The 14,237-nt window shown below is 42.9% G+C and overlaps 1 protein-coding gene across 1 annotated transcript in view; it reads left to right on the top strand.

Annotated features, from left to right (window-relative positions):
• The first annotated feature begins 545 nt into the window (after nucleotides 1-545).
• CROT (carnitine O-octanoyltransferase) overlaps nucleotides 546-14,237 on the top strand; it is an 80,391-nt gene continuing 66,699 nt past the window's right edge. Inside the window, exons 1-3 of the mRNA XM_082257974.1 lie at nucleotides 546-676; nucleotides 1,935-2,059; nucleotides 7,467-7,648. Of these exons, the coding sequence (XP_082114100.1) occupies nucleotides 559-676; nucleotides 1,935-2,059; nucleotides 7,467-7,648 (425 nt within the window). The 5' untranslated portion in view covers nucleotides 546-558. The remainder of the gene's footprint in view (nucleotides 677-1,934; nucleotides 2,060-7,466; nucleotides 7,649-14,237) is intronic.

The following is a 14,237-nucleotide window of genomic DNA, read 5'->3' as shown; positions in this document are numbered from 1 at the left end:
TTCCCTGTGATTGGCCCCACAAGTGGTAAATACAACTTTTACTCTTCTGGCCTAAGTTGAGTTATGGCATCACAATGGACTTTAATGGAAGTTCCTCCTCTACCAAGTACAGTGATTGATGGTTACCATTTCCCTAAGGAAACTGCAGTGAATGCAACCACCACCAGTCAATGCCACGTCTATCGTGGCCAGGCTGGGGGAGATCTCACTAACTTTCCAGCAGCTTGCGGACAGAGCCAGTTATAGAAGTAACACTGATGGCGGTGGACAGCGCCCCATGCAGATCACACAGTACAACAGCAGGATTGTGGTGCTGAGTTGCTGAACTCCCTTCTTTTTCAATGGTTGTTCTTTGGGATAAACATTAAAAATAATAAACATACTCACGAATAATAACTGTAGTTTCCCTGCAATGGGAAGAACCAAGGAAGCAGCATTTAACTAATCCCAGCCCTGGAGTGGCCAACAGAAGTCCTCCAATAATAAATGTTCAGTACTGGACAGGATTCACCATTTTCTTTGTCTCTAATTTTGTCTATAGATGTTTGGGTCTGTCTAATGATGGAGAATCATGTGTTTGAGTCTGTGGAGGAGAGAACCTTCCAGTACCAGGAGTCCCTGCCTCCCCTCCCTGTTCCTTCTCTGCAAGAATCCTTGTTCAAGTATTGTGAGTCAGGTAAGCACTCCTTGTTTCTGGGTATGTCCTAAAGAATTTACTATATATTAAAGCAATATTAAACCCAAAAGTAAACATTTTATTATATTGCAGCTTACCAATTCTTAGGTGTGATGGCTGCATTAGTTTTCTTTTTTTAGTCATTCTTTCTTCTATTTTTATCTGGTGATCCAGCCAGAAAGTCTGTTGTTTTTTGAAAGCACAGCTTTTTCAGTGATTTGGCCAGTAAGTCTGTTGTTTTTCACTATTTCAACAGAACAAGCTCTTCTGCAGAATGTATCAGTTACAGCGATGACACAAACCATTTAGCACTAGCAGGGGAGCTTACAATGATCAGCTTTTATTTATGATTGCCCTTTATCCTAAAAGGGAAAAAAAAAGCTGTTTTCTGTAACTGCTTACAAAGTATTAGCTGGAGTTTGGCCTCAATTTTGTTAGTGTATTAAATACTGTTAGTACATGTAACATTCCCCTACACCCAGACTGACAATGCTGCTCTGCTGTGCCTCCTGTGCTCCTTCAACCAAAGTGGGGGCAGTCTAATACAGGAGGTGTGTTACTGGTCAGATCACCAGGTGAAAACGGAGGGGGGAAAAAAAGTCTAAAATAAGAAAACAAATACAGCCACCACATCCAATGATTGGTAAGCTAAAATCTATAACATTTTTGATTTTGGGTTTCAAGCTGGGTTGACACTAATGCGATGCCAGATATAATATTTGATTCGCATCTCATTGCTGCGCACATCACATGTGATGTCTGTGCGATGCGAATTGAAATAGCATCGCATTCGAACCAAAATGGTCCCTGTAGAGTGCCCCCACAGCAAGCAGCTTGCTATGGGGGCATGCAAGCCAAGTCACAGCTCCCTGTGTCCATTCAGACACTGAGCCATGACCCGGCCCTGCCCCCTTAATCTCTTCATTTGATCACTGACTTTGACTGACAGCAGTAGCAGCCAATGGTGCTTCGCTGCTGTTTCAGCTAATGAGGAGGGGAGTCCCGGACAGCCGAGTCTCTCGTGCACATCGCTGGATCTAGATGGGGCTCAGGTAAGTATGAGGGGGGGCTGGGCGGGGGGGGGCTGCTGCAAACGGAAGGCTTTTTTTCTTCATGCATTAGGATAAAAAAACGTTTTCCTTTACAACCACTTGAAGTTCCACTTTAATTATGCTACAGTATTTTCCTTTATAAAATCTGCTTACAGTCGCAGTTCTCAGCTCCCGTTTCATTATTATTCTCTCCTTTCTCCATGCAGTTAAACCTTTTTTAAATGAAGAAGAATATGAGAAGACTTGTAAAATTGTAAAAAAATTTGAAACGGGAATTGGCCAAGAACTCCACCAAAAATTATTAGAAAGGGCTAAAACAAGGAAGAACTGGGTGAGTACTTTTGTTGTAATATCAATGAGCACATGCTACCTTGTAGGTTTACCACTTATCTAATGTTAGCCATGCACCAGCCGAAAAGTCGTTTTGAGCACGTTTTTGAAAAATGAACACAGTCATGAGAGCAAAACATAATGCCATCATGTAATGACCGAATTCCAAACAACAAATCGTTCAATGGACATAAATGAATCCGTTTTTTGCTTCTTGGTCACAAATGCGCAGTACCAACAATCCAATTTTTAACAGGCGAGAAACACAATAACCTTTCAATGTACGGTTCATTTGGCAGAAGTTTTCCCTTTTGATTTTTTTGGCTCAACCGTTTTTTTCGATTTGTGCCCATTAATTGGACGAAAAACAAAGATTTTGGAACAATTTTTCGTCGAATGTATGGGCACCATAAGGCTTGCCATACATTATACAATTTTCCTTTAGATTTTACCAAAACCGTATAATATTTCATATAATATGAGGTCAAACCTAAACACTTCCAATTTGTATGCAGTCAGGCAGTCCATTGCACTACATAGTAGAAGTTGTATAATATTTGGCAAGCCCAATGGTGTCCATGCACAAGACAAAAAAATCGTTCCAAAATCTGTCATTTGGACAGTTTTTTTTTTTTCCTTTTTCTTCCAGTTTTTGGGCACAAATCAATAATCAGTAGTGACGTTTTGAGCCAGAAAATTAAAGGAAAAGTTTGGAAAAATGCTGAATAGATGATAAATTGAAAGGCTAATGTGTTTCTCACTCGTTAAAAGTTTATCTGTTGGTACTGCACATATGTGACCCCAGACGCAAAAAACAAACCAAAAACGGATTAATTTATGTCTATTGAAAGATTTAAGTGGCAGTTCACACATATGCAATGTCAGACATAGCATGTGATTCGCACCGCACTGCTGTGCAAATCACATGCAATGTCTGAGCAATGATTGCATGGCTGAATTTGCATCGCATTCAGACCAAAGTCACACAGGACCCTTTTTTTGGTCCGCACCAGAATCGGATCGCATGGGTGTTCACATCTATGTGATCCGAATCCTGTCCGAACTGACAGTTCACACTGCGATATGCGAGCTAATCTGGGGGTCTCGTTAACTTTGTATTGACACTCCCAGCGATTCGCATATGGAAGTGTGAACTGCCTGCGAGTCTAGTGCAATGCGGGAACCTGCAGTGGATTTGCAGGGTTTCCGCATCGCACCAATGTGGACCAGCATTTACCGTTTGAAATGTAATCTTTACATGATGGCAAGATCGTTTGCTCTCACAACCGTGTAGTTGTTTGGAGAATACGTGTTCAAACAATTTCTCAACTGGTGTGTAGCTAGAATAACAGTGCCCTTCAGAAACAGTGACTGGTAGCAAAGGCCTAAAAGCCATTTGTGTATAAAAACAAGCTGTAAAGCCACAAAATCTCATCCAATCGTCACCCCCGCTGTGAAGCTACTGTCTCCTGCCTGACTTTATGATATATCCTGGGCTCTGGTGTCCCTCCTGCAGGCGGGCTCAGGACCAGTAAAGCAGGTGTCAGCGGGTAGAGTGGACACCTTGATCTCCCTTATGGTGAATGAACCTGTAAGTATTGTGTATTATGTCACTTCTGGGTTCAGAGCTGTCATTTAATAGCTACTGTGGCAGGGTAAGAAGCCGATCAAGCACGTTCTGTGCCTAATCCGCTTTAGTGGGGTCCATAGGTGACATGAGAGCAGGGGAGGACTGGGCTAGGGGGCAGGGGGGCAATTGCCCCCCAGGCCGCTCTGATGCCCTACAAAAAGGCTTCACCGGTTCTGCCACAGACATGCCTAAAGAATTCCTGGTGAAGAGAAGTAAAAAGTCCCCTCTAGTGACCTACTGAGTGCGGGATGAAGACAAGGACAGAGCGCAGGCCTCCCCACCCCCCCAGCATGGATGGTGTAAATTGTGTCTGAGCAGAGGCTGTTTCCATGCCCTACTGGAGACTCCCCTTCCCCAGGCAGCCCTAACCGAGCTGTCCCAGCTCCCCCAACTTCCCCCTGCTGGCCAGGTCGGGAACCCGGATTCGGCCAGTGAGTAAGAGAGTGCCTGGAGCAGAGCTTCAGCCTGGAATAGGGGTCAAGAGGAAGAAGGGGAGTGGGAGGGGGCTGAGGTATTGCACCATACGCCTCTGGTTTGTACTTGCGCCTGCATGAGAGGTCCAATAAAGCACCAATGTCTCTAAAAAAAAAAACACTTTCCCCTGAGTGCAGATTGTCTTGGACTTGCCCCAAGTCTGTGAAAGGAGAAGCAGAACGGTGTCATCTGCTTTCCCCTCCTGTCGGCATGCTTCTTGTCAGCACATTACCAATTGGCTTCTTGTACTGCTTCTTTCTCTCACCCTCCAGCCCTGCTGTATGGGGATTGCAAAAGGCATACCAGGTCAAATTTAGATGCACACATTGCTTGTATTTAAAAAATCATGTGATGGTGTAGTAATGATTACAGAGTTGCACTTATTAGTGTTTTTAACTTTTAATTTACAGTTTAGATTTAGGATTTGAAACATGCTAAGAAATGTCTCTTATGTCATATAGGCAGGTTAGCTGTAATGCTGGCCTTACATTAGCCGAAAGATCATTCGAAAATCTGTCATTTGGGCCGATTGTTCGTTTTTCGTCCAGTTAAAAGGCACAAATTGAAAATCGTTTTTAACTTTTTAGAGCCGAAAAATCGAAGGAACAGTTTTTTGAAAATCCGCAGCCCGAACGATAAACAAACGATAAATTTAAAGGTTAATGTGTTTCTCGGCCGACCTGTTTGCGCTAGGCATATGGGACAAACTGAAGGAAAAAGGGATTAATTTAGGTCCATTGAACGATTTTTCGTTCGAAATTCGGTCATTACATGATGGCACGATCGTCTGCTCTCACGGCCGATTTTTCGAAAATGAGTTTGCCCGATATTTCGGCTAGTGTGTGACCAGCTTTAGTCACAACTTCAAGGCTCGTACACACTATAAGAAAATCGGGTGAACATTTTCGTACGATTTTCGTATAGTGTGTACCGTTTTCGTACGATTTTCGTATAGTGTGTACCGTTTTCGTACGATTTTCGTATAGTGTGTACCGTTTTCGTACGATTTTCGTATAGTGTGTACCGTTTTCGTACGATTTTTGTAAACAACAAATAAAAGCCTTTGTCGTACGAGAATTTTCGTACAAATTTTCTTAAGAATTTTCGTTCATCGGTTCCGATTTTGCTGTGAAACAATTGTTCGCCCGATTTTCTTATAGTGTGTACCCCACTTTAGTAAATGGATGTATACAGTGTTGATGCAGACTTTATATAGATGAGTAACATGTCCCGGGATCAGTGTCAGCTTACACAGGGTTATACGTATTAAACCGGTTTACAGGCAGATTTACTTACTATGGAAAGGCAGGAGCCTGAAATCGAATGTACACAACAAAAGACTGGCTGTGCTGCCTATTTATATTATTTATAATAGGATTTATTTAGGCATCGGTTCAAGAATTTATAACCGTTGAGCTCTATTTTGCTTAAAGTAAGCCTGTTCTTAAAGTGACTCTGTCCCTGAATTAAAATATCTAAACACCAAAACAAAAATGGAATATATTACCAGCCCCTAGATGTGGCGGTTCCATTTGTTTTCACTTTTCATGCTTAGAGCATTTTCAGCCAGTACAGAAAATACTTGTTGGTCCTGCCAAAATGTAGTCCCCTTATCACTTTTAGCAAGCCTAATAAAAAATAAAAAAAAAGAAACAAAGAGAATTTTATTGCATTAACTACTAGTCCCATCAATCCACCATGTAATGGAAATGAACAAAGGCAGACGTGTGAAGGCTAGCCTGTGTGACAACCATGGCTGCTCTCCTAGATACAAGAAAATAAAAAAGCGTAGGTACAAAGGAGCAGAAAATACGGTACTGCCAGGATCAACAGATAAAAATAAAGAAAAGATACCCTGAAAAAAGAAAATTAAATCAGAACTATACTGCATCTGAGCAACCAAAATACTATTTAATTATTTTAATATTCAAAGCAAACTCACCCATTCATCAATGTCTACATGCTTTTTGTTAAAAAATCCCATTGAATAACATCCCCTAGCATTTCTAGCTAATTCTGTCTTGAGTAAGGGCAGATGATTAATATAACATTTACTTCCTGGAATCCATCTGCCCTTAGATCAGGCATGCAGACAGGAGAGTGTTCTTAGCTGAGAAAACCCCTCCTCCCCACTTTTAAACTCCAGAAATGTATGACATTATGGCTTAGAACTGGAAATCGGGAAGTAAATGAAAAAAAGTTTTGTATTTTTTTTTTTTTTCTAGTTTAAGTAAATATAATATACCTTACTATCTGTTTACTAATGCTAGCAGCATAAGGATCAGAAATAGTAAATCTTGATTGAGAGAGTGAGGTTCCTCTTTAAAGAGGAAGTAAACCCTCCTCTGACACTTTTACCTATAGGTAAGCCTATGATAAGGCTTACCTATAGGTACTATAAATATCTCCTAAACATGTACCGTTTAGGAGATATTTACCTTACATGCAGCCAGTGACGTCACTGGCGCATGCGCTCTGAAGGAACGGCAGATCGTGCCGTTCCTTCAGAGACCCGTGCCGTGACTGTCGGCTCCCGCGCGGGAGTGACGTCACCGCGGCTCCGGCCAATCAGATGTCCGGATGCCGCGATCCCGGAAGACGGGCGACTGGAGATGTCGCCCGCCATACAGGTGAGTGAGCGGCACGGCGGGGGCTCGTTCTAAGGTGAGTATTTCATAATGAGCTAGTATGCATCGCATACTAGCTCATTATGTGTTTCTCTTGCAGGTTTCAAAAAAAAAAAAAAAAATGTTTTGGGGGTTTACAACCTCTTTAATGCAGCCATCACATCTAAGGATTGGTAAGCTGCAATATATACATTTTTGTTTTTGAGTTTAGATGGATCTCTCATCCATGTCTTTATGGACCTTGCTTTGTGCACTGGTGCGCAGTCATAATGGAACAGGAAGGGGCCATCCCCAAACTGTTCCCACAAAGTTGGGAGCATGAAATTGTCCAAAATGTCTTGGTATGCTGACGCCTTAGAAGTTCCCTTCACTGGAACTAAGGGGCCAAGCCGAATCCCTGAAAAACAACCCCTCACCATAATCCCCCCTCCACCAAATGATTTGGACCAGTGCACAGAGCAAGGTCCATAAAGTCATGGATGAGCGATGAGACACTCCTAAACCTTGAGGACAGCCTTCCCAGAAGAGTTGAAGCTGTTATAACTGCAAAGGGTGGGCCAACCTAATATTGAACTCTATGGACTAAGACTGGGATGTCATTAAAGTTCATGTTTGTATAAAAGCAGGCGTCCCAATACTTTTGGTAATATAGCAGACATATTTGCTTTCTCTTACAGTTAGAAGAATGGTGGTTGAATGCTGCATACCTCGATGTTCGGATGCCTTCCCAACTCAATGTCAATTTTGGGGGTCCCGCTCCTTACCTAGAACATTACTGGCCTGCCAAGCCTGGCACCCAACTGGAGAGAGGCTGCATTGCTGTTTGGTACACACTTAAATACTGGGACCTCATTAGAAGGTGAGCATTCCAATCGTGCCAAGGCGTATTTTCTTTTATTTAGAACACAGAACCAAGTTTAAAAGCTTCAACATCAGCCTAAGGACCTGTTTCTTCGAACTTTGGGTTTTTTTCAATTTCATTTGTTTGAAATCCAAAGAAGACGCTTCTGTGACCATTTAGAATTCACTTGTTCATTTGACCTGCAGTTTACCTCCTTCTGACCTGCAGTTTACCTCCTTCTGACCTGCAGTTTACCTCCTTCTGGCCTGCAGTTGACCTCCTTCTGACCTGCAGTTGAGCTCCTTCTGGCCTGCAGTTGACCTCCTTCTGACCTGCAGTTGACCTCCTTCTGGCCTGCAGTTGAGCTCCTTCTGGCCTGCAGTTGAGCTCCTTCTGGCCTGCAGTTGACCTCCTTCTGACCTGCAGTTGACCTCCTTCTGGCCTGCAGTTGAGCTCCTTCTGGCCTGCAGTTGAGCTCCTTCTGGCCTGCAGTTGAGCTCCTTCTGGCCTGCAGTTGAGCTCCTTCTGGCCTGCAGTTGACCTCCTTCTGGCCTGCAGTTGACCTCCTTCTGGCCTGCTTCAAGCAGGTTTCACATTCCCATAGACTTGTATCAGAATGCAAAACTTGCTTGAATCAAACTAAAAAAAGAACAAACAAAGGAGGGCACACCAGCCTAGTGCATTATCCCACATTGTTTTAATAAGAAAGTCATCATAGATTTTATTCACAAACATATGAATTAAAATCGCTCATCCTTAGCCCTATGGTTCCTGAAATAGCATACTCCAGAAAACAGGGGCACCTCACTAGCTTATGAGTTTCGAAGGAAGCGCCTTCTTCTCCAAAGCCTGCGGCCTTGCAGTTTCTGGAACTTCAGGACTACAGATGAGTAGCTCGATGAGCAATTTTAATTCATATGTTTTGTGAGTATAATCTATGATGACTTTCTTAATCACTTCACAACTGCCCTATATCAGTTTTATTGCTACAGGGCAGCCGCTGTGCGCAGGATCATGTGTATATCTATGTGATCCTGCACTTCCTGGGTAGCAGACGCCAATGCGCACTGCTGGCGGCTCGCTCCTGCTCTGTTAGCCAGCACCCACCGATCGCTCAGTACAGAGGTAGAACGGCTGTCTTCCTATGTAAACAAGGCAAATTGCCACTCTGTTAGTAGGGAAGGCATGGATCCTGTGTGTCCAAGGATCTATGTCTTCCCCTAGTAAAAGCTACTCTCACAAAGTGCACAAACACTGGCTAGGCATACATGTAACCCTTTGATTGCCACTGATGTTAACCCCTTTGCAGCCAGTGTCATTAGTACAGACAGTGTGCATATTTTAGCACTGATCACTGTATTCGTGTCACTGGTTCCCATAAAGTGTCAGAAGTGTCAGTTAGTGCTCGATTTGTCCGCCGCAATATCCCAGTCCCGCTATAAGTTGCTGATTGCTACAATTACCAGCAAAAAAAAATGACAGTATATATCCCATAGTTTTGTAGACGCTATAACTTTTGCACAAACCAATCAATATACGCTTATTGGGATTTTTCTTTTTTTTTTACCAAAAATATTTAGCAGATTACATATTGGCTTAAATTGATGAAGAAAATATAGAATTTTTTACATTTTTTTTTATTTTTATTGGATATAGCAGGACAAAAAAGCTTGTTGGCATTTTTGTTTATAGTGCAAAAAATAAAAATTGCACAGGTGATCAAATACCACCAAAAGAAAGCGCTTTTTCTGGGAAAAAAAAGGACATACATTTTATTTGGGTACAGTGTCGCATGACCGCGCAATTGTCAGTTAAAATAACGCAGTGCCATATCACACAAAATGGCCTGGTCATGAATGGGGGTAAATCTTCTGGAGCTGAAGTGGTTAACACAACGTAGGATAATGCACTAGGCTGTTGCGCCCCCTTTTGTTTGTACATTGTAGTGGTTTCAGGACATCCCGAGTCCAAGAGAGCAGCAAGGCCTGAGGCTGTATCTCGGTGTCGCGGAGTCATTCTCAATACCTTTTACCGGAATATCACACTTTTGCACAGGGGGGATTTTTCTTGTCGTCTTGAAGCAAACTAAAGCCTGTCAACACGAGTCATTGGGACTTAACTGAAAATAACTGTCACCCTTTTGAAAATGGAGATACTTAACCACTTAGGCCCCAAGACTATTTTTGACACTTTTTGTTTACAAGTTAAAATCAGTATTTTTTGCTAGAAAACTACTTAAAACCCCCAAACATTATATATATATATTTCTTTAGCAAAGACTTTGGAGAATAAAATGGCGGTCATTGCAATATTTTTTGTCACGCGGTATTTGTGCAGCGGTCTTTCAAACGCCATTTTTTTGGGAAATTTACGAAAAATCACATTTCACTACATTTAAAAAAAAATAAACCGTAAAGTTAGCCCATTTTTTTTTGTATATTGTGAAAGATGATGTCATGCCGAGTAAATAGATACCCAACATGTTACGGTTTAAAATTGCGCACACCCGCAGAATGGCGACAAACTTCGGTCAATAAAAATCTCCATAGGCGACGCTTTAAAATTTTTTAATGGTTACCAGTTTAGAGTTGGAGTGTAGCTTTTTTTTTTTTTTTTTAAATTATTGCTCATGCTCTGGCGATCGCGGTGATACCTCACATGTGTGGTTTGAACAGCGATTTAATTTGAGGCACGACTTCAGTATACGTTTTTTTTTCATGCGCGAGCTGACGGAGGCGGCTACATTTTTTTTTTTTTCCTATTTATTTATTTATTTCTTTAAAATTTTAACCGGTTTTAAAAAAAAAAAAAAAAAAAAAAATCTGATCACTTTTATTGCTGTCACAAGCGATATAAACATCCCTTGTGACAGCAATATGCAGTGACAGGTACTCTTTATGGAGGGATCGAGGGTCTAAAAGACCCCTCCACTACACTTCCCTGTAGTCAAAATGCCGAAAACGGCATTTTTGAACACATTCACTTTTTGAAACTGCCGCCTTTAGCAGCCGAGTAACCCGGACGTGACTTCATGGACGCCGCCTCCGGGTTAGGTCATCGGAGACCCGATCGAAGCCGCTTTCAGCTTTGATCGGGACTCCATCCAGCCGCACCGGTCGTTACCACTGGAAAGCCGACCGCTGGCTCTAAAAAACAGTACCGGGATGATGCCTCTAGCTAGAGGCATCACCCCGGTATAACCACGCAAAGTCAGGCGACGTAGGTCTACATGGCTGGTTGTAAAGTTGTTAAAGAGAAGTTCCGCTCCCCATGAAAAAAATAAGTCAGCAGCTACAAATACTGTAGCTGCTGACTTTTAATATTAGGACACTTACCTGTCCAGGGTTCCCAAGATTTCGGCACCTGAAGCCAATTTTACGATTGGCTCTCAGGTGCTGCCGCCGCCATGCAAGGTAAGGCAAACTGGCAGTGAAGCCTTTCAGCTTCACAGCAAGTTCCCTACTGCGCATGCGCGAAGCGAGCTGCGCTTTCCAATTGGTCTGGCGGCGGAGGAAGGAGGAGGGGGGCCAAACGTCCGAGGGACAGTGCTGCGGTGCTGTCTTCTGGGAGGTGGGGAAGGGTACCTGTTAAAAACAAGTACCTGCCCCCCCTCCCCCGAAAGGTGCCAAATGTGGCACTGTTGGGGGGGGGAGGAAGCGTATAAGTGGAAGTCCGCTTTAAACCTAGTACACATGATCAAAAAGTGGTGTGATAAATACCGCTTTCTAATCTATCTTATGATAATCTGAATGTTAGTACACAGCTTTGGAGAGCCAATCACAACAGTTCATCTGAAATTTTCTGAAGGGACAAACATGAAAATTTTTCTCACACGATACCAGACTGTACAATTTCCGTTTTAATTAGTACAGTATTGGTCCAGGGAAAAATTGGAAGAGCAAGAATATGCATGCTCAGAAACAAAAGCGTACATTAGGGCTGAACGATATTCAATGTAACATCGAATATCGTGCTGCTGGCGTGGGCGATAGTCGCATCGCCGGATCATGCGATATTGGGGACTCACAGTGAAGGTAGAAGAATACAGCCCCACATCCGTCCCACATGTTAAGTCTGCCCTGCCGCTCTCCTGACTGAGCGGTGAGCAGCGCGCTATGAGCAGCGGCACAGGGAACCAATCACGCATGCCTGCACACCTGATTGATTCGCTGTGCCGCTACTCATGACGTGATTGGTTTGCTGTGCCGCTACTCATGACGTGATTGGTTCGCTGTGCCGCTACTCATGACGTGATTGGTTTGCTGTCACCGCTCGGTCAAGAGAGCTGCAGGGCAGACTTAACATGCGGGACGGATGTCGGGCTGTATTCTTCTACCACCACTGTGAGTCCCTAATAGTCACGATTAACCTGGGTGAATCACCATATAACGAATTATATGCAAGAAATCACTACTGGCACAGTAGTGACTTTGGTAATGGACGTTCCTGCCTCTCCTCCACCTCCCTACCATTCAGCTGGCTGAGACAACTGTGACAACTATGATGGGCAAAGGGGTCCTATGAGGCTCTGCCTTCCATGGCACAGTCACACTGTCAGTGTCTTATTAACCTGCAGTTCCCTACATTACCATTAACCCTGGCCTGCCCTGTATGGTGCAACTGCAATGACAATCAGAAGAAGGCTGCTGCTGCACTACTTCCCAAATCCTACTACAGTAACATTAACCCTGGCTGGCCCTGTAGTACAATCAGAAGAAGGCTGCTGCACTACTTCCCGATGGAATTGTTGATTTTAGCCTGGATTGATGGCTCTCTCAATATCGCAATATATATTGTTGGAAAAAAAAATATCGCAATGTACTTTTTTTCCAATATCATGCAGCCCTAGCGTACATTACAATCAACATATTACAACACTTCCAAAGCTCTATTCTGTCGTACGAGTATTTTTGTAACTTTAGTAATCTCTTAGGATAGGAGACCAGCATGCAGAAAAAAAATGGATGATCATTCGTCCGATATTCTCATTGTGTGTGTGTGTGTGTGTGTATATAGATATATATAACAATTAGTATTTGTCCCTTGTTCTGTTTCCTCTGCTTTCTGTAAAAAGTTTCACCCATACTCTTGCTTGTGGCACAGCAATCAAAGTATATTTTCTGAGTACAAGAAAGATCGTGTTTAAGTTGACTATGCCAATTTAGGCCAACTGTTAACTATTTAGGCCACATCCACTGTTCACTGTGGCACGATACATCCACTACATCACTACTCTGCTTGGGTAACCAAGGATGCCCCTGGTGTTTTTCAGTCCTAGCCAATGCCTCTGGCATTTGTGATGTCAGGTACTGTTGTTTGACAGGAAGACCTGGCTAGTAACTGGCATTCCAATTCATCCCAAAGTTATACAATAGGGTTGAGGTCTTCTCATTTTCCTCCACACCAGACTTTTGGCACTTTTCCACTTCAAGTACCGGCTCGGCTCCACTCAGCCCTGCTTGGCTCAGTATTATGGCGCTTTTCTACTGCATGGAACAGAACGGTTCGGCTCGCTTTTGTGCTTTTCCACTGCTGGTACCGCATGGTACGGTGTAGGAACGGTTCGGTACGGTACGGCTGCGCTTTTCCACTGCATGGAACCGAATGGTACGGCTCTCAAAAACCGTACCTACTCGATTGTGGTTCCAAGAGGTACCATACCCGGTACCATATCCCACAATCTTTTGCATGCAGTCACTACTAGCCACTGATTGGTCAGAGAATCACACCCACCCCGTTGTTATCCCACCCACTTAACTTTAGTACTACTTTAGTGGAAAAGCAAACCATACCGTACCGTACCGAACCGTTCCAACACCGTACCATGTGGTACCAGCAGTCGAAAAGCAAGCAGGGCCGAGTAGAGCCGAGCCGGTACTTGCAGTGGAAAAGGGCCTTTGTATACCATGTCTTTGTGGAGTTGGCTTTGTACACAGGGGTGTAGTCATGCTGGAACAGGGAAATGCCTTCCCCAAGCCGTTACAAGTTTGTAAGCTCACAATTCTCTAAAATGTCTTTGTATTGAATGGAAATTGTTACCACAAGTTCCTTAATTTGCAGGAAACCTGTATAAGTCGTTACAGACGAGATAAAGTTCCAAATTATATATTTTTTATTACGCAATATATCATGGAGAAAGCACACGCATAACAGATTGCTCAGAGCCTTCCTCTTTTATATATGGTTTCTTATGACACAACAAGAAATGACACACTGGGGTGCCCAAACTGCAAGGAAAATCCCCCATCTAAGTTGTTAAGTCAGAGGAGTTGTTTATCACATAACTGAAACGGCCCTGTTCACATAGTTTAAACAAAATGGAGAGAACACACCATATTTGATATTAATCTTATTCCTAATTAACCACTTTAGCCCCGGAAGATTTTGCTGTTCAATAACCAGGCCATTTTTTTTCAACTTGGCACTGCGTGACTTTAACTGACAATTGCGCAGTCATGCAATGCTGTACCGAAACGAAATTTACATACTTTTTTTCCCCACAAATAGAGCTTTCTTTTGGTGGCATTTGGTGGGATCACCTGTGCGATTTTTTAATTTTTGGAAAAAAGAGCGACAATTTTGAAAAAAAAAAAACAATATTTTTCAC

The sequence above is a fragment of the Pelophylax lessonae genome, assembly GCF_965119305.1.
Source record: "Pelophylax lessonae genome assembly, chromosome: 5".
In the NCBI taxonomy this organism is placed as follows: Eukaryota; Metazoa; Chordata; class Amphibia; order Anura; family Ranidae; genus Pelophylax; species Pelophylax lessonae.
This window is presented reverse-complemented; position numbering and strand designations above follow the sequence as displayed.